The sequence below is a fragment of the Austrofundulus limnaeus genome, unplaced genomic scaffold (assembly GCF_001266775.1).
Source record: "Austrofundulus limnaeus strain Quisiro unplaced genomic scaffold, Austrofundulus_limnaeus-1.0 Scaffold18, whole genome shotgun sequence".
Taxonomy (NCBI): Eukaryota; Metazoa; Chordata; class Actinopteri; order Cyprinodontiformes; family Rivulidae; genus Austrofundulus; species Austrofundulus limnaeus.
Window position 1 is genome coordinate 3,261,984 of NW_013952420.1, and position 26,405 is coordinate 3,288,388.

Genomic DNA, 26,405 nt, shown 5'->3' on the forward strand with positions numbered 1-26,405 from the left:
CACAACAAAAAAACATATATACAAATCAAATTGAAATGAAGGAGGTAGAAAGAAGAAAAAAAATCGTATAATATCTGCCTCTTTTTTCAAGAATAATTCATATAAAAATCTATGTTATTAACAGAACAAAACACAAGAACATCTAATCCCTCTAGAACAACAATTTATATAGATACACACTTTGGCTGCTGCTTTTGAACAGACTTATTTGGACAGTGTTATGATGCATTTGCACATTTGATTTGATGTGGTTTTGAAGGCAAAAAAGTGGCCACTGCAAATTTCTATGGGACTCTAATTTCTCTTCAATTTCACTGACACAAACACAGTCCTCATTGCTTTTACAGTCATGAAAAAATACAATTTGGGGGTTTTACATATCAAGTGACAAATAGCATCAGGTGATCTATAAAGGTCTTAGAATGGGGAAATCTCACAAAATCAACAATACATGACATCATGCATATGTGCATAAATCAGTCATAAAACTATGACCAATTAAGCTAACGCTTCTCAATTCGCTTTGTCAAAATGTTCTGCTGATAAAAACAGCATTGCAACCTTCACAGATATGACTTTGATATTTGCCACCTAAGCATTGTTGCATACGAATCAGACTCCCTGCATGACAACAGCTCTCCTCTACAGTAGCAGCAAGCCATTCAGCAGACAGGAGTGGATCCTACGTAAATTGCCTAGGCACGGCTTAACCAAATCTAAAATGTTCATCTGATCTAAAATCTTCAAATGTATTAACATGATGTGGTTTGATGGACTGTAAACTCTCCAATGACTGAAAGAAATAAAGAACATACTTTGCTTTAAACTGTGGAGAAGCCACAAAGTACCATCTCTTCTGAGTTCAGTGAATGATGTTCATTTAGCAGAAAACTAATGTGTTTATTGCTCTGCTAAAGTGATGCAATGAAAAACAACCAAAACAAAAAGGACACAAACTGTTCCTGAGATCATAAATTTCAAGCATATTTTCAGTCTGAGCTTTTTAATAAAAAAATGTGGAGACCTCATTAAACTCAGGCTTTAGACATTCACTACATCAGAGTATGAGCAATTTGAAGGGAAAAAACTGGCTGGTGCAGGAGGAAGAATGTGGGGGTAAAGTTCAGGACTGAGACAGAGACAAAGAGCACATAGAGAATGTGTTAGGGAGGGTAGAATGTGTTAGGGAGGGTAGAATGTGTTAGGGAGGGTAGAGAAAATGGAAGGAAACTTTCAGACAACTAATAAATTGGTATGTGAGGAAGCTCAACAAAACAGAAATCTTGATAATTCAGAGTTAAAATCTGATCTTGTTTAAAGTCTTTGGAGAAAAATGGGAAACAGAATACCATGTCATTCAAGTGAAAACGTACCTGTCTGGCAAGAACAAGCAGAGTGATGAAAAAGATAAAGAGAGATATGGAACCCATGGTTTTCAGGTCCTTGAGAACTCCTGGTCTTAAGGGGCATAAAAAAGAAAAATAAATTCACCAGCAAGATGACAAACCTAGAGTGAGTAATCAAACAAAGTGAAAATTAAAGAGAGAAAGATGTCATTAAGACTATTTAATTCCAAATTCAGATGACAACCGGCGCTGACACACGTCTCATGAATGATTAACTGACCATTTTATTCCAAGCTGTCGCTCAATTTAAACTGTCACTTCTGCTTAAGTGCGACAAGAGTTTGTTTACGGTTTGCTTCCCAGCGAGGAAGCTTTCCTTCTATGGTACAATCACTACAAACATTTTCCAAAGACGTGTTTACAAAAGCTTCAGCACTGAAAACAGTTTAAGCTTTGTTTGTTCTCTCATTTTACCTTTTAACAGCATTTCTGTACACAGCACAATTACAGGAAAAAAAATGCTGTTACAACTATTTATGTGCCACACTGTACATCTTCAAATACTTTATTTACAGCAGCAGAACAGAGACCTCCCCAGTGATATTTGTTGTATTCCAACTTAAGATTACATTTAATAATAATGAATTCTTTCAATATTTTGCTTACCTGAGAATACAATAGAACAGGAAGCTACTTTATCAATCACCTGAGGTAAATTAGTAGACAAGTTTTAAATTAAAGCATTAAAAGCAACAAACAGTATATTTTGACAGTTGCAAGGTTTGCACACCGTTGCAAGAAATGCAGCCCAGGAAGATGGCAAACATGCACACAATTAGAAAGTTAACTTGAAAAGTTATAAATATGCTCAAAAAGTTGTTACAGATATGTGGTCTTAATTTTTAGCTGACTCAGGACAAAAGTTTTCTTGTTAGTGTTGGACATAAATTTAGTTTTCTCTGCATAAAAAGCTGCAAACATATTTAGGAAATTGTAAAACTATTTAAACGTGCTCTACATTATAAAATCATCTGACCTATTCATGTATACAGTTTGTTTAAATATTTCAGGTCTATTAAAAAGAAGAGAAGCAAAAACTTTGATGATGGCACAAATTGTGATGTTTTTCCAAGGCTGACCTCTAAATTTCTCCATGAATAATTTAGAATAATAACTAACTTGCCAGTGAGCCAACTCTGTATGACAGCTTTACATAAAAAAATCTTAGTCTATTAAATTTTTATTGAGCAGCTCTGCAGCAGGCCAACTCTTTATGGTATAATACATCAAACCAAACTATGAATGACCAGAGCTTGGCTTTACTTTTCTTCATAATGCGTAAAACCCACCCATGTGCAGGTGTTCTGTCTTACACTTTCTCACACTAAGTGGTTTCATTCATGATGAGCTCACTGAGCTGCTGACCTCTTATGAAGCAACCAATTTCCTGATTTGTTGGCAGAGAAGGCCCTGCTGTAGAATGTATGAAATGAATCCAATGAAAGTAGAACACAGATTGACTGAATGACTGTAGTTTGTGGGATCACGTTTCTTTGAACTAATTCTTATGTAATTACTGGTGAAAGATGCCCTTTTGTATTTGACAACCAACGAGCAGTGGTACTTTGGTGAGCATTATCTTCTGTCTGTGCAAAATGGGTTGTGTCTATATTACACCTTAAGCTTTCAAATACAGTCAGGTTTAATTTGCATCAAGTATAATTATTTAACATTTTCATTTTACTTTAAATACATTTTTTATCTGCTCGAGCTGTGTTTGTAGAAATGAAATACCTGGGGGTGGGGAGGGGGTCATTAGTACATGTTTATAATAGTAATATTTTGTGTAATTAAACAAAATTGATGATGTGCGTAATGACCAGATATTCAGACAGAGTTAGGTACGCTTGGATACTTTCGAGACTAAAACAGAGATTTGTTTCACCAACCTGTCCAGGCTCTCGGTCTGGTATAGAAATCTGCTGTATTCATCCAGCAGAGAAGAATGTGTTTGTAGAATAATGATGTTGTAGATCACCACTGCTGTCAACATTATGACCATCTTCAGCTCATAGTTTATCCTTAGAAACACTGAGCAAGAGATGAGGCCCAGGATACAACTATAAATTAAATACTGGACCAAAAGAAAAAATCTTGGATTAATAAACAACAAAAAGAAGAACAAATAAGATTACTTTATAAAGCCTTTTAATAGTGACATTAGTTTTTACTTACAGGAAGATAGAAATTGTTTTTGCCAGTGAAGGTGATTTGTTGTCCATGATGGTGAAGCAGTGTTTCATTGGATGAATTATAAAGAGGAAATGAAGGCGACACGATGTCTTCCAAAAAGAACTAGAAAGAAAAAAACATGCATTATTTGATGTTTTTGTTATGATTCATATTTGCAACACAGTCCTACCGCTTTCTTCACAGCTGTTGACAAAAAAAAGGTTCAGGAAAACATTTTTCCCTCTGTTTGTTTAGCGTGTCGATACTTGAAAAGATGAACTAGTCAGCATTAGACTTGCAGGAGGAAAACCAAATCTTCTATTAGAGGGCATTGGTGACAACCATTCAATACTGCCCATTAATGTGAACCCGCAGGATAACATGAGGATTGGCTGCCCTCACTGAGCAAAACCAAGATAATTTGGTTCATCCGCCCTGAGCAACTGACCCACGTCAGACACAAAACATGATTATAATCTCTGCAATCGATTTGTGTGAAGGTCTAAACCAGGGTCCTGACACGATGCTTTATCAACACCTCCTCTCAAAGCCTCGGGCTACTGTTCCACTTTTATCAGAGCCTTCATGCATTTGTCTTTACTCTATAAAAATAAACCATCAGATAAATCTGGAAAAATAACAGAGCTTCAGCAAATTAACAATAAAAATGTTATATACAGTGTTTTCTTATCAGGGCTTGCAAATGATGATGTAAGCTATCCAGAAACCATCATTTTCATGACCGAAACGCCAAGGAGAACAATAGAAAGGAGATTACTTTCTGGAGCTGATTGTGTGGTGAAACATCCAATATGACTGAGACCTGGAAAAGAAAATAAACTGGAAAAATAAAGTAAAATCAAGATGAATACCACATTAAATGTCACTAACCATAGGGACTGCTACATATGCACTAGTGTAGTTTTTTAACAGAACAGTTAAAAATTTCTATAATTAAAAATGGCCAGTGTCTCAGTGTTTTAAGCACAAGACTTGGACAAAAATCTGATCACCCTGAAATGGATATGGTGATTGGTGGTTGTTGAGGTAGAAAGTAAGCAGACATTACTCCCAAAGTAATTTATTTAGTTTATTCATAACTTTATATACCCTGTTAATTCATACTCTGCATATTTATGATTGCACATGTGGAACAGAGGGCCGCCATCTAAGGCACCAGGATAACAAACAGATGGACGGTTAAGGGCAATGCTCAAGAGTCCACAAATAAGGGTGGAAGCACAGTATGGGTGCTTTATTTTTCCCACTCAACTGTGCTGGTCTGGGAATTTGAACTTGCAACTTCTCGATCACAGACTCACCCTTGCCACAGTTAAATATCACAGAGAAAACAATGCAAAACATAAACTAGATAGAACTGAGCATACTTATGTTTGAGGATCTGAATGAGAACACTGCAAAAAAGCCAGAGTGCAATTCCTGGGTGGGGTGATTAGTAAATGGGAACAGCTGGGATGATTACAAATGGCTGACACGTGAGTGTTACAGGAAGTACAGGGAAGAAGGGAACTTTGGCTAAGGTACAAGAACATACCAATAACTGGCAGGCAGAAACGGTAACAGAAAACACAGATGGCTAAAAACAGAAAGCACTGGCAGAAATAAACTAAAAATGTACAGATAATTAAAACATGAAGAACCAGATATTCAAACAAGAACACCATGAAACCCCAAAACAATAATACACAGATATTTTCTACTTATAACATCAGACAAACGTTTAATAACCTTTGGCTGAAAACACATTGGCCTTCATACATGAACCGTTCATACGAACATATTCGTCCCTAAGTTGTGCATACGAGTGATTTAGGAGAATTTGTGTCATTTACCAATTTTCTTGTTTTCTAAGATTTTTTTTCCAGAAACAAACAAAGTTCACGAGTGGTCCAGACCTGTGGTATATTTTACGAGCAGTCAGTCTGCTGTTATCCAGATGGATTTTTCTCATTAATAACTTTATATTTCATTAGTTTGAAGATATTTTGGGTTTAAAATAAATCACACTCCATAATTATGTTGACAATTGGTTATTCTGTTTGAATTGGAATTAGATTTTAAAATGTAACTAATGACACAAATTGGTTCGATTAAATTAAATTGGCTTTTAATGCTGTTGTATAACACTACAATATTAATATGAAGATCTCAAACTAAAAACCAACTTAAATTATGCATTAATTGAAGTTTGGAGACATTTTAAAATGCTTTTTTTTTCAGAACCACATCTGGCATTTGCGATGGTCGAGAGGGGGGAAACGGCCAGGCGGGGGGGTAGCGATGCGCGACTGCTCTTCTTCTGAATAAATGAAAACTATGTAAAACAGTTGTTTACACTTAAATTCAAAATTTGACCAAAGAAAAACCAGAGCAGGCCTAGAGAAAGATGAATATGATTTAGATTTTTATTTCTGTGACTGTATACGACCCACAGGAAGCACGACATTAACAGCAGTTATCATTTCATTCTTTAGCATCTCCTTTAATTTCACAGCTGACGCTGCTAAAAATGACTGATTTTTTTTCTGGACCTCTGAGAGCAGGACTTCAATCTCTGAACTCGCAAAGTTCTTCKTTTTTACTTTGTGATGTTGTTTATGAATGGACACTTCCTGGTATGTGGGGCAGGAAACGTATAGCTTCATGGTGTTTTTGGGGTGGTAATTATGCAAATCTCCTCTCCTCGTGCATGAGCAGCTGATGCGCATTCATCGGTTTACACTGCTCATTTACACACTTTTCCTGAAGATACAAGAGTTTGTTGAATCTGACGTGACATGTTCGTACAAACCCTTCATACGAACAAAAATAAGAGAAATTTAGGATAAGAATACGAAAATGTTCTTGCATGAGGCCCATTAATCTTCTATAAATTTTAATAATTTGGTATTAACAAACAAGACTGTTGTTCAAAAGATTGTGATACTTCATATAAAGTTTATGTTCACATGACATACCCCTCCCTCAGTCCAATACCTGCACATAAAAGCTTACCATGTTGAAGACTGCCATTATGAGTATTAGAGCCGTGGTTGTCATGGTGAGTGTGATGCGGGGCCATGGCTTGTTGGCAATAATAACTGATGACCTCAGCAGCCACATCCAAGAAGTAGATGCACTTTTACTGAAGTGCTGCAGACACAGACACACACACACACACACACACACACACACTTGAGAATATAACACAAGTGAGCTAAAACAAGATTTGGGAACTGAACATGCTGATCATCAAAGAATCAAAGAAGAAAGCAACAGGAGAACTACAAAATGTGTGCCTTGAGGACCAGGGTTGAAAAACACTGTGCTAAAACACACATTACTAGTTAACTTCTTACTCGGTAATATCAATGAGAAGTTTCAAGGTACCCATAATTAACAACAATGAAATGATTTTTTAAATTATTGGAATACTACAAAATACAAATGATAATGCAACAAAATCTCAAATACAACGCAATTTCCTTAATTATAGTGATGACAAAAACATTTGTCAGAAGATAAACTGTTTCAAATTTGCTACTCCTACTGCCTAAGGCCAACAGTGGCATGCCTTTATGAGTTAAAAGCATATACATTATACTTTTTTACAGTCATTTTCTACCCTTCACAGGATAGGCATTATCATTTTAATATGTCTATAAATTGTATATTGTTGAGGTTTTATTGACGAAAGAAGCGTTTCTATTCTGCAAATGTTTGCGAGGTCATTCACAGTCAATTGGTTTTCCTTCTTTACAGCAATCCCTTCAGCTCCGTGTGATTCATCGTGAAACAGCACGAGTAAAAACCAAATAATTTACTCGATCATCTGCGACCATCTCAGCATGGCTGCAGCTGAGTGGATGTGACATTTGAATAGCTCCGAGATGTACGTCTCATTCCAACATACTAAAAGATGGCACATTGTATTATGCACCAAAAGGGTTTACTGAAAATTGTAGAGCAAGTGGAGGATTTTTTCTGTTCTGAAAACATGGCATTTCCATTTGTTTTGTGACCTTTTCAACCTCAGCCCTAAATAGCAGAAACCCATTTACCAACAGAAATGCAGCCTTACTGAGCATATCAGTGACTAGTCTACTGGAGTCACCAGTTAACACAGCAGCAGGCTAAGAAACCTCTTTTCTTTTATGCTCTGTTGTAACTATATTTCTGTGCACTGATTAGCAGGTAACGTGCCCAAGAACAGAACTGAAGAATGTTAATTATTGTACATGGAATCAATTAGATTAATTAGTTTTGATATTATGAACCATTTCTATTATTTGGTTGCTGTACTTTATATTGATGCTTTACACAGACTAACTTCTTTCCAAAATAACCAAAGCCATGTACAGTTTTCTCACACAATCACAACAAACTGAGTTTTTCTAAATTTTAAAGTTTGGTTTCTATTGAAAGATAATGAAAATGTTACTGGGAGAGAGTCACAAACAAATGAACACACAAAAAATGTTTTTTTAAAAAACCCTCCAATATTGTAAAAAAATAAAATACATTTGTGTGGATAATTGTTGCTGTGATGTTGTTGCTGTCAGTAATGCCTTAAAAAATTTAATTATTAGGGGTCTTTATGTCCAAGTTACTGAATTGCAGTATTTTTTGTTTGTTTTTATCAGCTTAACCCCTTCTTCTCATTGATTTACAGTACACTTAAATAAAGATTGAATAATCTCTTGTCAAAAAAAAAAACAATACACAAGTGTATTCAGTCTTATCCATCTACTTGCTATCATTTATAATCTATACTCATCAGGACACTATTAGATAAATCTGTTCAATGTTTGGTTTCACACAAATGTCTAAATCAGCCAATCACATGACAGCAATTCAATGCATTTGGATGATTTGGAAATTCAAACTGAACATCTGAAGGTGGAAGAAAGGGGATTTAGTTGACTTTGGACAAGGCATATTTCTTTGTACCAGATATGTTGATTTGAGTATTTCAAAAACTGCTGATCTACTGGGAGTTTCACATACAATCAAGTTTAGGGCTTAGACAATAGTCCAAAAAAAAAAAAAAAACAAAGGTAAACTGTTCATTGTCAGTCAGAGGAGAATGGGCAGACTGACCTGAGATGATGGAAAAGAAACCAGCTCAAATAATCACTTGTCACAACCAAGGTATGCAGAATACCATCTCTAAATGCACAACATGCCAAACATTAAAGCAGATGGGCTACAGGGTAAATAAATAAATAAACACTGGATGCCACAAGAACAGGAAATTGAGGCTACAATTCATACAGGCTCACCTATGTTGGACAACAAGAGACTGTAAAAACATTGTACAATGAGTGTTGTTTACTGGATTCCCAAGGCCTCCATAGTCACCAAATCTCAATCCAATCATGCACCACTGGGACGTGGCACAATAGAAAATTTGCATCATGGATGGACAGCTGACAAATCTGCTGCTGCCTGATATGATCATGTCAAAATGTGCCAAAACCTTAGTGGAATATTTACCATCTTGCTGAATTGAAGCCATTGAGAATTAAATAAAGATTGAATAGATTGAAAGATTGAGCACTATATTACAATTAATTCAACCCTTTAATGCGGTAATGAACCATGACTCCCAGACCTTTTGCCAGTTACAATGCTAGCTTTCCCTGTATTATGCCCAACCAACTACATGAGTCTTTCAATCATACAAATTTAATCAAATGTCACTTCCTCCTTTATCAAACAAATATGTGTTTTCAAATAATCAGAGCGTTTGTCACATGGTGATTCCAGGAACTTTTTTAATTAAAAAATGTTATCTTGTTCTGAATCCCAGCAAAAAGCAAACAATCCCAGCAATAAAAACTGAGTTTGTTCATTTACTTTTTTAAAATCTCAAACACTACTAGATCAAAAAAATATTTAAATCAAAGGCACTTTTTCTTAAAAATCTAATTTTTAATTTTGTATTTTATCATCATAAATGGGCCCTTAAACTCCTGATGAGCTGTACACTTTTTCCCTACTTGTTGCCACGGTCCTTATCCCCGTTTCCTGATATACAAACAATCTGTGAAGAGCAATTTTCCACATGGGTGGGAAAGTTTGAGGTCTGGTCTGAGTGCAGCTGTAAGAAAAACTAAACTCCCAGTGAATCAAATTCAGAGGACTAAAAAAATTGCAATAAGTTGTTTTCAATAAGTTGTCCACCACAATATCTACTTTTCCTCATCTCAGCTAGATAAAGCTCATTCTGGCTTGATTCAGCTTTTAAAGGGTAGTGTTCGCAACAAGCTGCATTTGTTGGTAGAATAGTTGATAAAAAATAAATCCCTAAAAGATGCAAGAAAATTGCTAGAAAAATGTGATTTTTTTCATTGTGGTATTACTGAATGCAGGGTTTGTAACAAAATTCAAACAAGGTTTTAAAAATAAACAATTTGGCATGTGTTCAAGCAGAAAAACAGCTAAACCACAGGTGTCAAACCTTAGCCTTCTGGGGCCACTGTCCTACAAGCTTTAACCGTTTTCTTGCTCCAACACATCTAATTTAAATGACTTAATTAACCCTTCAATATTCTCCAAAAAGTCTTTTTATAACCCAGTCATTTAAGTCAGGTGTGTTTAAGAAGGCAAATACATTAAACACCGAAAATAGTCACCCTGGAAGACAAAAGTTTAACATCTCTAATTGACATCATCTAGGGCAGAGGGTCTTGAAAATCAGGATTGAGATTTGGGAATCGGGAAACACTCATCTCTAAAGTTTGAGAGGAACTGACCTGCTATAAAATAGAAGCACTGCAGCACAGAAGAGAAACCTCATCCTCTGATAATACCATCACTATGCTATTATCTTTAAATAGCAAGAGAAATAATTACTGCTACACTGATGCTCAAAATATTCCATAAATAACCTCTAAGAATCCATTAAGCCAATTATCCCAGTTAAAACCCACTGAAAGAAAGACCAGGGAAGATAAATCAACCTTTGAAATGATTTACAAAGAAAGAATGTAACATCCTAATAATGAGAATAAACCATAGAACGACAAGCTAACAAAAAAACCTGAATGACCTGAATGCTTAAAATGATAACATGGATATTTACAAAGTATCTGTCTATGTTTATGTTGTCTTAAAAATGGCTATTTGTGTCTTAAAATAAATATAAAAGCACAAGCAGTGACAGTGCTAGGGACCACTAAGCCTAAACTTTTAATGACTTGTTTTAGTCCAAAGGCTACTCTTAAGTACCACTGAGGGTCACCTTACGAGCTTTTATTGACAAATGAGCACTTTTATTACTTGGGTTTTATGGCATAACATCAGAACTGTTTATAAATTACCTCCAATATAGAGGGAACACACTCATTAAACAGAGGTTTCAATATATAATGGTAGTGTGGAAGAGTGGTGCACTTGAAATGGCAGTAATTTAATTAGTCGATCGTCTCTACTCACCAGGAAGTGTCCAATGAAACATATGAAGAGTATTAAAGACAAGATGAGAAAGGCCATTCCAAAGGATATTCCCAAAGCAGCTGTCCTACAAAAATACAACTCTGATTTATTTCACTGCCTTAAATGTCATATGCAATCAAATAAACTAATATAATGAGTGCAGAAAAATTATTCAAATGTAGAGTAGGAATTTACATAAAGGTCACTCACTTTGGCAGGACCAGAATCTGCACAATAAAAATGCAGAAAAAAATCGAACAGGCGCAGGTGATATAGTATTTGAAGGCTGGCAAGGTTGTTGCTCTGTACTAAAAAGGATAAATAGTTAAATAAAATCAACAACTATGAAAAGACGGACATTTTTCTTTCCATTCAGACATGAATAATTATGTGTAACTCTTAAAATAGCAATGTAGCCTACTGTAAGTGTAAACAAACCAACTAACCATTGTGCTTATATGTTTTTCACTCCACAACAGGATTAAGTGATGTGACTTGAGTAAGAAGTGTCTTACCTCTTTCTCCAAAGATGTGTTATGAAAAAACAGTGATATTCTTTGAATGTCCTCAGACTTGAGCCACTGTCTGGAAGCAGAATACCTTAGGTCAAATTAAAGTGATTCAAATGAAAAGCCAAAAATAATAGAGATCACATACAGTATATGTTACATAGGACAAGCACATTCAGTACTTCAGAAATTTTAGACAGTTTAAATTTTTCAATTTTAGAAATCACCATCACGATTAGGATAATTTAAGATAATTTCTTCCAACACTACATGCAAAAACTACAAACATTTAAAAAAATGTATATATTTGTTTGCACAATACTTTTGTGAATTTATTCCATCAAACGTCCTGATGATCCTCTCATTGAATTCTTCTTCAAACCGTTTCTTCTGAGACTTTGTCCTGTAACAAAAAAGTACCAGAAATTTAAGTACAGTCCAGAGTGAACATTTTAAGCTGACAGAGTATAACTCACAGACACCAAAAGCCTCTAGTAAAAATCTAGACTATTTTTGTAGGTTTAGTAAGTCTCTTGCCAAAATGTTAAAGGGGCAATATCATGTAAAAATCAACTTTGAGTTTTTTATCATGTTATAATGTTATCTTCTCATAAAAAAACATGCCCAAAGCCTTGCTTTGACTCACTCATGCATGTTTGAGAAATCCTGCAGCATTTTTAGGCAGCCATGCTGAGGAGCAAAACGACAGGTGGGGACCAGAAATGCCTCTAGGATGTGTATTTAAGCCGAGCTTCCTCATGATAGAGTGCCCCCCTCCCCTCCCTCCCGCTCTGTGACTCTGGCAGGCTACGTGATAAAATGGGCGTGACCGAAGTGGTTGGATTTTCTTAAAGAGACAGAGACCTATTTCAAGGCGTTTAGTAACTGTCAAGATGAAAAGTAAATAGTTTTGGGGATTTTTACAAATATATAGCTCTTTCATAAGCTGAAAATGTGACATAATTACTTTATTTTAGTATAAAATTTAAATATAGGCTTGGAAAGCACATAATATCGCCCCTTTAAAGACAATGCAAACAAAAATATTTAACGGGAGCAGCAAAATTATCCGCTTGCCTTTCTGATCTTCTCTGAAAGTGATACTGTCCCATTGGAACATCCTAAAAGCAGTGCAAGAGGAAACAGAGCAAGAGTTGGCAACTAAGAGCTCCTATTCAAATCACAAAAACTATACCATCATACAAAACCATAAATTAATACACACAGTTGTGCTGATCTTGCCATTTTCATTAGTCATGCTGTCTCTGTGATGTAAGTTGGCAAAGGGCTTGGCTGCTCCCCATGATTCCAGGTAGCGGGTCATTCTGACTGAGGCTCTCATCTTTGCTCCATCATGTGTGTGTCTGGGTCGGTAATGATGCTGTGGGCTCCGACGCTCAACCTAAACAAACATGGAAATAGTGTTGCTTTACAGACTTTTCATTAATATACTGTTCAATCCTTGTTGTAATTTTTAAAAAGTACCTTTGGATTAATAACCAGATAAGTAATGACCCCATGTTCCTTCAGGTAAGGATCTCTTTCTTGTCCATCCCCATGCTCCACCTTGTAGGCACCATTCAGGTGCTCCAAGGTTACTGATGAAATGTGGACTCGCCTGACAAAGAACTGATCAGTTAATGGTCCTCCAGTATGAAATCAAACAACTCAGGATATCAAGGACAAACAAAATTCTTCCAGATAGAAAGCAACAGCATAGCATTTGTTTTAAACGGGCATCATGACAGTGTGTGCTTTTTATGACTTCTTTGTCACTCACCCTGGTACACCACCTGCTTCCATGTGGTTGGCCAAAGTGACATCATGTGACCAAACATCATACTGCCATTTCTGAAGTCCAATAACGCCACACAGGACATTCCCAGAATGTACACCTACTCGCATGTTAATATCCACACATGTAGCATCTCGTACTTTCCTATCATGAATAAAAGCCATTATTTAACACAAAAATCATCACAAGCACAACATATATTGTCATAAATAGGAGCAAAAAGCTCAAAGACTTTTATATCATGGACTGAAACAAAGGGAAAAATAGATATGTCACAATTATTATTTTTGTTTGTTTTTTAATTATTCTGAAACATTCAGTTTGGCTGATAACTTAAATTTTGACATAGCTAAGAATAAGCCCAATGTTTTTTTTTTTTTTTTTTGTAAATGGTCATTACTTTTTTATAGAGCTGTTAAGTAACTGTCACTCACTTGATGGCCTCACACATATCCAGTCCCATTTTTACACAGTTTTTAGCATGGTTTGGCAGAGACTCTGGGAGCCCAGACACACAATAGTAACAGTCACCAAGGATTTTGATCCGCATACATTCATTTTCCTGTATAGAAAAAGGAACAGACACAATACTGTAACTATAGAGATAAAAAAAAACATATAGGCAAGCAGTGCAGGTAGAGTTTTAATCTTATTAGGTAGTTAAATTGAGAAAAGTTCAAAACTTTTAATATGTATCCTAGTGGATGGGCTTTTGAATATTGTGTGGCTGGTGAGAAAAAAAGGATATTCTTTGTATTGAAACAAAAGTTAAAATGTTATGTTAGCTTAAAATATATTAAATAAAAGTCACTAACTTTTTATCTTGCACAAAGCATTTTTAACAGTTATTCTTGGTTCACCTAAAAGAAGACTAAAGGTTATAAATGAGAGAGGATTCAATAAACAATTCACACATTTTTCATGTCTAAAATTCACAGAGGTTTTTGTCTATTTTTTCCAGTATTGCAAAACTAAATTAAAACTGCAGATAATGATAAAGGGCCCCAGGGCGATTTGGACTGTGTGCAAGTCCAACTAAAGAACTTCCCATTTTTACGCTAGTTCAAAATAACTGCCAAGTTTCATGAATCTCAGCCCACTAGAACACAGTGCAAAAAGCCTCATCATTAGAAAAAATAAAATAATCAGGTTAAAACCAATAGGGCCTTCTGCTGTTTCACAGCACTTTGGCCCTAAAATGTGAGTGTAACACAAATGTTTACCTTCCATTCCTACAATATTTTTAAATCTTACATAGCTATAACATATTAACCAGGGGCTTAAACTCAGTTGTTTACCTTAGCAATTTGATCAAATTTACCGAACAGTTCGTTCAGCATGTAGACCAGTTCTCCAGGTGAACAGTCACTGGCCAGTCGTGTGAATCCAACTATATCTGCATAAAGTATACTGAAGAAAGAAATAAAGATTTAAAAATAAACCATAATTGTTTTTTTACATTCCTCAGCCAAGAAAAAGGAGTCACATCTTTTTCTGTGCAGATCCTTATGGTTATAAAAGTGGTGATCCGATGAAATATTTACATGCCTGACATTAGTATGTCTTTGGACATAGAGGTTGTGAAAATTGTTTGTGTTCTCAATCTGGCCAAAGTTTGGTCCTTTCAGTCTTTGTATGATCTCAGCTTTCATCACACGGGCAATGTGAGCTGGCAGCAAAGACAACAGAAGACGTTCCTGAGGGCACAAAAAAAGCAAAACAAAATTGTACAGAGATTACTTTAAAAATTAACTAATTATTAGATGAGTTCTATGCAACTATGTATGGTTCAGTCATACAAGAACACATTTGTGACCCGTGCTGGCAAAATGAGTGAAAATACAGATTTATTTTTTTTAATACAATTGAGATGTTTCTATGTTTAGGGGTTCTTTGGTGACTGAAGGCTAGCAGTTTTGGATTTTGTGTATATGATGAATTCGCACATCCCTACTTGGATTACTCAACCAGAAATCTATGCACTTTCTGTAAAGGAGTGCACCGTGGTTGAAACAGCATATATTATGAGTGCACCAAGCGCTTGAAAGAACTGTCTCTGCACGGTTACTACCATCTGTCACAATCAAAGCTGCAGCCAGCACCCCAGGGCTCCAACGAAACACCTCACCCAAAGCATTTTAAGCTTTACTCATCGCAGTTCAAACAACAGAAGCTCATGTCGCCTTCGGCAAAATCAACTCCGCCCCAAGTCTGTGCTTTCAAAACAACAGCTGGATACATTAATACTATGTATCTATAAAGTTCCACAAAAGCTACAACTTCAACAGATGTGGAGAAAAGTGAACTTGACTCACAAATAGTTTTGAATAAAAAGGCACTATATTCTTACAAATAATGCAAAAAAAAGCCACATTGGTTAAAATGTCCAGCATTACATTCAAAGCTTAATTGTGCTTACTGTATTTCTGTCTTATATGAAGTGATTAGAGAGCACTTCATTGTAATGAAAGTACTTGGCTGGTTGTACAAGAGTAATACTACAAAAATGTTCTGATACATGCAATTTCTGAATCTGTGTAATTCCTGCACAAATGAAATCACAAAACTGTTTTAATGGAACGATGTACAAACGGTACTGAGCAAAAAGAAAGAACAATAAAGGGTAATCAAAAGTTATATCTTTGAGACTGTCATGGGTTTTGAGACACTTTGTTCCAGTCCATGTTGATTTCCTATTTAAATTTTTTTTACGGCTGCAGGAAGGTATAATGTTTAGCGTTGCCGGCCCACAGCAAGAAGGTCCTGGGTTTGAAACTGAGCTGGGATCTTTGCAGATTAAGCATCTCCCTGAGGACATTTGGGTATTTTATGGGTACTTCGATTTCCTTCCTCGGTCTAGAAGCATGCAATTAGCAACTCTAAATAGAGTATAGTGAGTGTGTGCGTGCATGATGGGTTTTTTTTTTAATCTATGTTGTTTGTAGTAGACTGGTGAGTTGTCCAGGGTGTAGCCCGCCTGTCACAAGTTGACTGCTAGAGATGGAAACCAGTTCCCCACAACCCTGAACAGGATTAAGTGGGTATAGAAAAACTGAGAAGTATTTTCTGTTGTTGTTTTTTTCTTTCTGTCCTTGTCAATCTGATCTTGATTACTGATTATTGTTTGTTGTGAGATTTATTTTTTGTGTGTCAACCTACAAGAACCCCCCTTTGTACTTTGGTTTGGTTATATTAGATTTGGTCCATCCTGTGTTCATCATTTTTACTGTTACGTACATATAGATTTAATTGAGCTACTCAATATCTATCACACTAAAAAGCTATTTTCATGCATATCAGGCTGATTTGTAACACTCAAAGCCGACTGGTCTCAATAATTCAAGTTTTATATTGAACTATACAAATGCAAACAAACATATTAATAATTAATGTTTACGGACAAATGCATGAGCAACGGCTGTTGAAATCTTGGATGCAAACATCTGCAGATTCTTAAAGACCCTACATTAACTCAGCTCTATCAGAATCAAAAAATAATTGTAAACTATCTCAAATAATGTTTTAATAGGCAAAACAAATAAATTAAAATGCCAAACATCATCCCCGCCAGCACTATAGCACAGTCTCTGTTCCAGTCTAACTTTTATTGGCTCACTAAGAGTCATTACCTTACCTGTTGTCTTTTCTCAAACTCCAGTTTGATTGGAGACTTGATGCAGTTGCAGGTGTCTTGGTAGGTTTGTTTAAGTGCCAGCTCCATGAGGTGCTTGTGGTATGCCCCAGCCATGTTGCCACACACAAAAATGATAACATTGGCCAAAATCTGTGCAAGCAAAAAGACAGTGACAAGATTATTCTAAATTTATTTATTTAATTATATATATATATATTAAAGCATCATTCCTGCCACCCCAGCTTGAACTCAAACCCACCATACTAAAGCAGCATAATATAACATGAGGCAGATTATGGCCGTGTATATCTATCTATCTGATAATCTTTGGGGTAGCACCCCAATGACTACCTTCAATTCTACAGCACTGGTGTAGGCATGCCTAATGGCATGCCACCTACTGTATCTAAGGTAATGTTACTTCTCCCTCCTCTTATTTTTTGAAGAAAGATAAATGTTTAAATTGGAAAATGATGTGGTAAAAGTGAAAAGAAAAAAAACATTTAAAAAGTTTAGACAGATATTTTTGACAGTTTTTTATTAAGAAAAAGAGAAGATAATTACAATATTTTCCTTATGTTGAATTACCTCAATCAACATGTTATATAGAAAAAGCATACCCTCTGTAGATATATTTTATATGTTAAGATGTACTATATTGTCTTGCAGAAAATATTTTAAAAATAAGAGGACTAAAATGTAACAAATTACAACTTCAGAGCTATGCTTTTACATACATTAAGAATGTAGATTTGAATCTGAATGATTAAAAAAACAAGACAATGTCAAATAATTTACTTAATCGGGCATTTTCAGGTTAGAGGCACAAGTTACCTCTATGTGGTGTTAAAATGTTGCTAACACAATTACAGGAAAACATTTTAAAGCATGCACTGATTACAGTCATAGTCTCAGGTTATGAAAAAAATCCACAGTTACACTATTTGAGACCAAGCTTGTTAGGATGATGCCATGATGCACTGCTGAGTTTTCTCCTTCTGGGTATCTTAATATACATATATACATACATATACATCATATAGAGTTTTTTTTTTTGTGTGTGTGTGTGTGTGTGTGTGTGTGTGTGTGTGTGTGTGTGTGTGTNGTGTGTGTGTGTGTGTGTGTGTGTGTGTGTGTGTGGATTTACATGAACATGTGCATGTAGCAACAAACTAATTGTGTTCATAGGTGTTATAGTACAGATGCAGTTGTTTTTAGTTTATTGCAATTTTTAGCGCTGCCTGAGTCTAAAAAAATGTAAGGCAACTTATGTTTTTTTTAACTTGGGCAAGTGTACTGCATAGTACATAGTGAGTAGCATAAATGTTAAATTTGAAATTACTGAATAAATTTATGAAATAAAAAACGCAAACCTAATTCTGTAATGTTGGCAAATTATTCGAGAAAAACTATGATGAAACTTTTAAATACATTAATCCAGTTATATAAATTGAGGTATTTAATATTGTAGGATCAATTATTTCTAGTGTTTGAATTCATAGTTTTGACTTTTGGGGCCAAAAATTTAGAATTTTTTAAAAAATATTTACTGTACTCTTTAAATAAGTAGTTCATCAAACTGCATGTCCAGTGTGCATTCAGTGTTGTGGGACCACAAGCAGCCAGGGATACAGGCCAAGAATTGCAAGTCATCTGTTGACCCTTGCTGCCAAGTCCATCCCTGTGGTTAAATAGCCAACAGTGTCTGACTAGTAGCTAAAAAAGAAAAAAAAAAAAAGAAAACATCATACTAAGTTTATTAAGCATATTTATCACCTGCCACTAAAAGGTAAAAGGCAAATGATAATGTGTTTGCCTGTGTATGTTTTCAACACATACTCCAAGCCCTGACAGATCACATAGGATTTCACAATAATATGAAAGTTCATGTATAATGATAAATTAGGGGTATTATAGACGAATAGAATAGTCTTTCCCATTGCACAAGACTGTACAATGAAAATGAAAGTAGAAAGACATATAGGACAACAGCAATACAGTACATTTTATACAGTGACAAAACCAATAAAAAAGTAATTAATGCACTTAGGATGTTTGACTGGTGTTCAGAATCCAGATGGCCCATAGGAGAAACTGTTTTTAAGTCTGATGGTACAGCTCAGAGGGCAGCAGGCTGAGCAGGTGACCAGGATGAAAGTGGACTTAGATTCTCTTTGCCCAGGAGAATGTGAGGTGCTGGCGATATATTCTAAGGAGGGGAGAGGACCACTGGTTATTTTCTCAGCAGTCCTGATCAACTCATGAAGCCCCTTTTTGTCAGCAGTAGTGGAGCCAGCGTAGCACACTGTGATGGTATTTGCCAGCACTCACTCTATGGTGAAGTGATAGAAGGTTGCCAACAGCTTAGTCTCTATGTTGTCCCATCTGAGTATGTTCAGGAAGTGGAGTTGTTTCTGGGCCTTCTTAACCCCTGCTGTGGTGTTGACTGACCAGGAGAGGTTTTCTGAGATGTAGGTCCCCAAGAATTTGAAGTGGGAGACCTTCTGTATGCTGCCCTCATTGATGTAGAGTTGTGCAGGGGCAGCCCCTGCTCTTCCTGTAATTGATTATTATCTCCTTAGTTTTTAGGATGTTGAATAACAGGTTGTTCCTGCACACAACACTGCCAACCATTGCACCTCGTCCTTGTATGCTGACTCGTCTCCACCAGTTATAAGTCCCACCAGAGTAGTGTCATCTGTATATTTTATGATGGCGGTGGAGTGAGAGGGAGTGCAGTCATGGGTGTAGATAGCAAATAGAACTGGGCTCATCAGACAGTCCTGGGGGGAGCCAGTGCTGAGCACCAGGGGGGAGGAGCTGTGTGCACCAATCCTTACAGACTGAGGACGATTTGTAAGGAAGTCCTTAAACCAGGCAGAAATGGAGGGAGGGAAGACTAGGGCAGCCTGTTTGTTCAGTACGATGTCAGGACAGATGGTATTAAAGGCCGAGCTAAAGTCGACAGAGTTTTCAATAAAACTTAAAGCCATTTCTCAAGGATGCTTTAATAAAACTTAAAACTGTCATTTCTCAACCTACTACACTTGCAAACTTTGAATTCAATGACATTAATCATTCATGAGAAAAATACATGATTTTTGTCATGGCTTTGCAATAATTACCTTTAAAGTCCATGCATCCTAATAATCTCTTTTGCTGTGAGATGTTCTTATTAAATAAAACTATTAACTGTCCGTCAGCAAAGAGGGAATATTTCTGAGAACTCTTTCCTTTTCTTATTCCGTGGATCCACATTTCTCAGACATACTGAAGCACACTTTCTCTTCAGTCAGAATTTGTGTTGATGGGCAAACTGAGCTAAGGAGGTGACGAGGTGAGACATTGACCAGATAGGATATAACCTCAGGCTGTCCTTAAGCCAGCATTCAGCTGCCACAGTTACACACATACAAAAGCAGACAGACTAATGACAAAAAGTTTAAAAAAAGAAAAAAAAATCCAAGAGCAGTTCTTTTTCCTACAGTTTTAGAAACTGGGCTCAAAAAACGACATGAAAATGATTTGTATATATTTTTATATGTTAATGTTAGACATTTATACTTAGGCCAATTATGAAACTACTACACATTTCTAAACCACCTTTAAATCTAAAAAAAGAAAAATCTAAAAACACAGATTTCAGCCCAGTTACATCAGTATTTTTGTGCTGGGCTCTTCAACAGCATTTACCACTTTAAATTGTCTTGGTACGTCTCCAAAAGCTTCTTACACTTAGATTTAGTCACTTTATTCCATATTCCATTCCTTCAGGCAAATCATGTCAAGTTACATAAAAGTTGAAGGTTGACTCACTGACTTTATAGACAAGAATAAAATGTTTTTCTTGAAGGTTCTTTTATACCATTTGCACTTTTTTTTGATGGCACCAAAAAATTTAGTCTATGGTCATTGCATTTGTTATGTGTGAATCAGTTGTCATGACTTTAATGTTGAACTTTTTTTTTTTTACCCAAACAAGTTGAGTGGTTTGTGCATTTATGAACAGTTGGGTGCCTTTACCAGCTATGTTAAATTAAACTAATGAACTGGAATGATTTATCAAATACTTCAAACAAATTACACAAAATTTTAGATTTAAAACTTAAAATTTTCTACAAAACTTTTGTGCCAAGGGATTCCTATCTTTTACACAAAAAAATTGAACTATGCCTAGATGCAATGTATTGTGCTTAGACATAATAAAGTAATATGAGGCCAAAAAAGTGTAAGTGTTTATGCATATTTCAATGAAAAGCTAAATGCTGTACAGCACATATGTTGTAAAATAAATATTTATTATCCTAAATATGTCATCATTTAAATCCAATATTAGTAACATCACTCATGCAGCCTACTTTCACCTCCGTAACATTGCTCATCTCTGTCCATCCCTCTTTTGTAGCAGTACTGCTATTCTGGTTCACTCTTTGGTCACATCACATCTAGATTATTGCAACTACCTTCCTTTTGGTTTACCAATAAAATCCATCCATAAACTCCAACTGGTCCAAAACTCTGCTGCTCGTTTCATCTCCAGAACCATCTTAAGATCTTAATGTTCATCGTATCATCTTTGTTTTTTACTGCATTTTAATTGTATGGTATCCTTGAGTACCATGAAAGGCACCTTCAAATAAAATGAATTATTATAATAAACAGTCAACCATTCAGCATTTGATAGAAAATTAGGAAGCATGTTCTTGTTGGTCTATTTCAATAAAGAAAATAAATAAATATGAAACATTCCTGTGAGTTGCCCCCAATTTGGTTGCCGGTTCAATCCCCCGTTCCAGCCATCTCAGTCATTGTGTCCTTGGGCAAGACACTTCACCCGCCTTGCCTACTGATAGTTGATGTTCACCTGTATCCCTGCAATATCTGTATTTCAATTTGTTTATACAAACAAGCAAATCATTCTTTATTGAACGTGATGACGCAGTATTGTTTGAAGTACTGTACATAATAAAGACAAACAGTTCCTTTACCAGGATAACTGCTTGAATATTTTGTACATAGAGAATTACTGCAGAAAGGAGAGTGACCTTTTAGATAAAAGCTACAAAAAAGAAAAAAATAATATACATGAGAATTTCTAACATTTACCTCTAATGCTAATTTTCTTTAAAATATTACATTTGCTGGCAATAGTAGGCTACAAACTGCAAAATTAAAATGAAAGGAAACTTTGATTTAGATAAATTAATAAAACCTATCCTATTTTGATTTTGTAATTCACCATTATTACTACTACTACTACTGCTACAATAATATTTTTTTCTTTTTACCTTTAGTCACTGTTGTTTACAGACTTGCTTTGTAACTAACAAGTTTTGTTTTAAACGATTTTCTTAACATTAATGTACCGTCTGCTTTATACATATTCTTGAGGTTTGTCACCTTACCTGCCAAGCGACTGCCTCCATGTGATTAGCTGTTGTAGATAGGCAAACACTCAACACAATGGTGTGAGAGGCAGAGGTCAGAACACTGGCAATGATGGCTTCCCGCATAGAGAACGGCAACATGGTGTAAACCACGAATACAATGAAGAGAAAGAAAGACACCTGTGGAGGAAAAAAAAAGAAGGAAAACATTAGTAGAAAACTGAGAAAAAGAGTGAGTGAAACAGAAATGTATAAAAAAAAGGAAAAAAATTAAGGAAATTGGGGAAATATAAGCAGAGTTATAAAGAAACTAAGTACAAATACTTTGTTACTGTACTTAAGTAGAATTTTTGGGTACCTGTACTTTACTTGAGTAATTATTTTTCAGCCTACTTTTTACTCCTACTTCTTACATTTTCTCACAATTATCTGTACTTTCTACTCCTTACGTTTAAAAAAAGGCAAGAAGTAGAAAGTCATTACTTTATTTCATTTTTGCTTGTTTTCATCCCAGGTTGTTATTGTACAAAAATAAATACCATCCATATAACCTGTGCCTCCTAGATAGAGAGAATTTAATTGTGGTTGAATGAGAATTATTATTACATAAAATTCTGATACCGTATTAGTATCAGAATACTAATACGGTGTTAGTGTTTATACACTAATACCATATACATGTTTGTGACATGACACAAACAAGTCATGTCACACTCCAGCAGGACATAATCGCTAAAATAAAAATACTGTACCTAAGAAGTATTTCTGTTTCATGAATTATATTATTGCATTTGGTCGTAGCCCTCGGATAGATTTTTATTTTGGGGAAAAGGTTTAGGCACCCTTGATATATGTATATTAATTAAAACAGCTAGACTAGTGCATCCTAAATTTAACATAAATTAATTATTTTAATACAATTTAGTCATTTCTGCATTTCTTTGGGGAGGTCACCTCCTAATAAATGTCATTACAGAAAATCTAACTGCTCATTTTAATTCAATACTTTTACTTTTAATACTTAAGTACAAAAAATATCAGATACTTTGACTTTTACTCAAGTAATATTCCTAAAGAAGACTAACTTTTACAAAAGTAATTTTTTGGCAAGATAATTGTACTTTTACTCAAGTATCACTTTGTGGTACTTTATACAACACTGAGTATAAGACATAAAACACTCAATGTTGTGAGCAAGAAAAGTAAAAACTTTGAATTTAGTGTTTGTATTACAGTAAGTATGTTTCAGTGCTGAGAATTAAATGACCAATCGATTTGTTCTCTGTTATCCTCAGCTTACCTACATTCTCTAGAAGCAAAAGAGTAAACCTTTAGCTTCTGCATTTTGAATTTATACATCTAATGTAACATGAGGTGTACTTTTATTTTTCCCCATCTCTATACAAAATGCCTTTAATGTATCTCCTGCTGCAGGGTTAAAGTTACTCATTCACTGCCATGTACAAATAGAAAGAAGCTCTTGTTGGCTACAGCCTGCTGCCAGTTACCCTTTCAGTTTATTTTTTAGGTGGGAAAGCTGGGATCCACATGATGGTAGTGAGATGGAGAGAAGGAAGGAAAGAAAGTAAGAGAGGGAAAGTGATTGAAGCAGTAATGATTCTGTTCATGCAGAGAGGCTGAATACAATCACAACTACTTCGTTTGGCTGTAATTCTGGCTATAAATGCAAATTTCAGCCCACTAAAGACTGTCTGATCCCCTGAAGACAATGCATATATGAAAATGCAGACAAAATCATGCCTGAATATAAAGCAGCTCTAAAGTGAGTCAGTATTTCCTCTGGAGAAGATGACAAAAACAAAGGCAGACGAAGCACTGTTAAGCTAACAGCTATCAGTAAAAACAGATTTGACACCAGGGTACTGAAAACAGTCCAGTCACCAAGCCAAGGACAAAAAGTGGCAGATTTGTCTTTGACTCGTTTGTCTGTAGGGGGATTCTGAATGTAACGAACAGATCTGATTTTTTTTCAATCAAAAATGAGGGATGATCCACTTTGAAGTGAATAATTACTGATGTCGATCCAGATATAAATCTTCATGCATTTTTTTTAATTTTTTTAATTTAATTCTGCTTTCCTGGTATGCAGCCTTAGCCTGCTTGTTAATTTTTAAAAGATGAGCAATCAATATTTCTTGCATATTCACATAGATATTCCAAGCACGAGGACTTTCTGTAATTTTCAAATTTTGGTTACTGTATCAAAAGTATAATCATCAAGAAACTCTGCTACTATACTAATAAGAAAATATATCATCTAACATTGCTATTAGTATTTTTTGCATCTAAAAGCTAGAAGCATTAATATTAAATAATTATTGTATTTATTCATAATTTTTTGATGTCATCACTAGAACCTGGAAGAAAACTCATCACCTGTGTAACCAGACAAACAGCTTTTGGCTAAGACTAAAAACAAGCTTAACTGTGTTAAGGCTCTTACAGGCAAGACTCCTGCTTTTCATGAATTATACCATTACATCATCATTGCATAGTGCAGCAGTAAGAAGCTATGCTTATTTCATGTTGTCCTGTGAGACTGTGAGAGTGACGATCTTATGCACAAAGAAAACAGCAAAACTGTAAGAACACAACAAAAAAGTAAACATTGTCACTGACTAAGCTTTAAACAGGTGCCCTGTTGATTTAATCACAACTTTGTGATTCAGCGACATGGCAGTGCAGCTGTTAGAGCTCTCACCTCTAAGAGAGAAGGTCACAGGATCACCTCCCAGCCCGGGGCCTTTCTGTGTGAGGTTTGTCTGTTCTCAGTGCATGTCTGGGATTTTTTTCTAGGTACTCCGGTTTCCACCCACAGATCAAAAATATTGTACGGTAGGTTAACTGGCAATGCTAAATTCTCTCATATTGTGGGTGAGTGAGTGTGAATGGACATTTGTTTGTGGCCCTGTGGTCTGTCCATGGTGTAATCCCACTTTGTGCACAATGGCTGTTGGAGATGGGCACAGCTCCCCACAACCCGAAAAGGAGAAACAGTTAAAACAGAAGGATGGACGTTATGATTCAGTAATGTTAAAAATGGCTATAATTTAACAGTGAAGAGTATTTGTGGTCTCTTCACAAGTGAAGGAACTGGGAGAGAAAACTAAAAAAAAATTATTAACTTTGCTCTCTTACACAACATTCTATCATCAATAACAAAATAAAGTGAATAATTACCTAGAAATGTGACCAAAAAAAGCAGCCGAAGTAAAAAGGTAAACCGTTTTGCTGCTGGTCAGAATGATTATTGCACTTTTGGATACAAGATGCAATTTCTAAAAATTACACTTATAAGAGGATTCAAACTTTGTGAACGTGAGCAGCATGTTATTTAGACATTTAAGCTACAAGATACCAGGAAACAATTTTTAATCCCTATATTAAAAAAAGGAGTAGGACTATGTAAACTTAATCCAAACTGCTTAGAGCTGGCAATTAGTGCAAATTGTCTCTTCACTCGGGAAAGTAATTAACTTAAAACCCAAACATTTTTTGTAAATAGTTGCTCTGAAATTCAATGCTTTTAATTCAGTCATGAAAATACACCAATGGTAATTTAAAGCAAAGCTGACGATGTTACGCACTATAGTATTACAACAGTCCAGGGCTTCCTTCAATATGGGTAAGAGACCCATAAGCATCTTCTCTAGCAATTAGGTGAGCAAACTTTTCTTGTGGTCCATCCCAGAAAAATCAACTTTGCTTCTGCCCATGAATCATTTCTGTAATAATGACACCGAGGAAGGTTCATAAAACTAATTATCGAGACAAAGTGTCCCATTACATTGGGCTTTTAGTCCACTTGTCTGTGGCTGTGATTAGTTTACAGGTTAAATTTACAATGTGGAATGAGTGTGTGGTTAGCTGTGTGATCACGAGCTGTGTGTGCCTACTTTCTACTTTTATTTACAGACAGTCTCACTAAGTCAAGGTAAAAGATAAATATACAGTTTTTAGTTACAGTAAACATGTGTCTTTAATAAATATGACAGGTTACAGTCAAGGGCGTAACTTTAGGTCTACCATTGGGGGGGGGGG

At 35.6% G+C, this 26,405-nt stretch overlaps 1 protein-coding gene across 3 annotated transcripts in view; it reads right to left on the reverse strand.

The window, feature by feature from the left end:
- Positions 1-26,405, reverse strand: part of adcy2a (adenylate cyclase 2a) — a 45,488-nt gene that overhangs the window by 9,161 nt on the left and 9,922 nt on the right. For 2 of the 3 annotated variants that reach the window (XM_014003421.1, XM_014003423.1), the window contains exons 3-19: positions 22,362-22,523; positions 16,957-17,106; positions 14,871-15,019; positions 14,621-14,732; positions 13,757-13,884; positions 13,308-13,466; positions 13,013-13,145; positions 12,753-12,929; positions 12,605-12,648; positions 11,850-11,930; positions 11,534-11,618; positions 11,229-11,326; positions 11,019-11,103; positions 6,594-6,731; positions 3,582-3,701; positions 3,296-3,480; positions 1,374-1,458 (exon numbers count right to left, since the gene is read on the reverse strand). In XM_014003421.1, coding sequence (XP_013858875.1) covers positions 1,374-1,458; positions 3,296-3,480; positions 3,582-3,701; positions 6,594-6,731; positions 11,019-11,103; positions 11,229-11,326; positions 11,534-11,618; positions 11,850-11,930; positions 12,605-12,648; positions 12,753-12,929; positions 13,013-13,145; positions 13,308-13,466; positions 13,757-13,884; positions 14,621-14,732; positions 14,871-15,019; positions 16,957-17,106; positions 22,362-22,523 — 2,091 coding nt within the window. The remainder of the gene's footprint in view (positions 1-1,373; positions 1,459-3,295; positions 3,481-3,581; positions 3,702-6,593; positions 6,732-11,018; positions 11,104-11,228; positions 11,327-11,533; positions 11,619-11,849; positions 11,931-12,604; positions 12,649-12,752; positions 12,930-13,012; positions 13,146-13,307; positions 13,467-13,756; positions 13,885-14,620; positions 14,733-14,870; positions 15,020-16,956; positions 17,107-22,361; positions 22,524-26,405) is intronic. The other variant, XM_014003422.1, reaches the window with a different exon arrangement.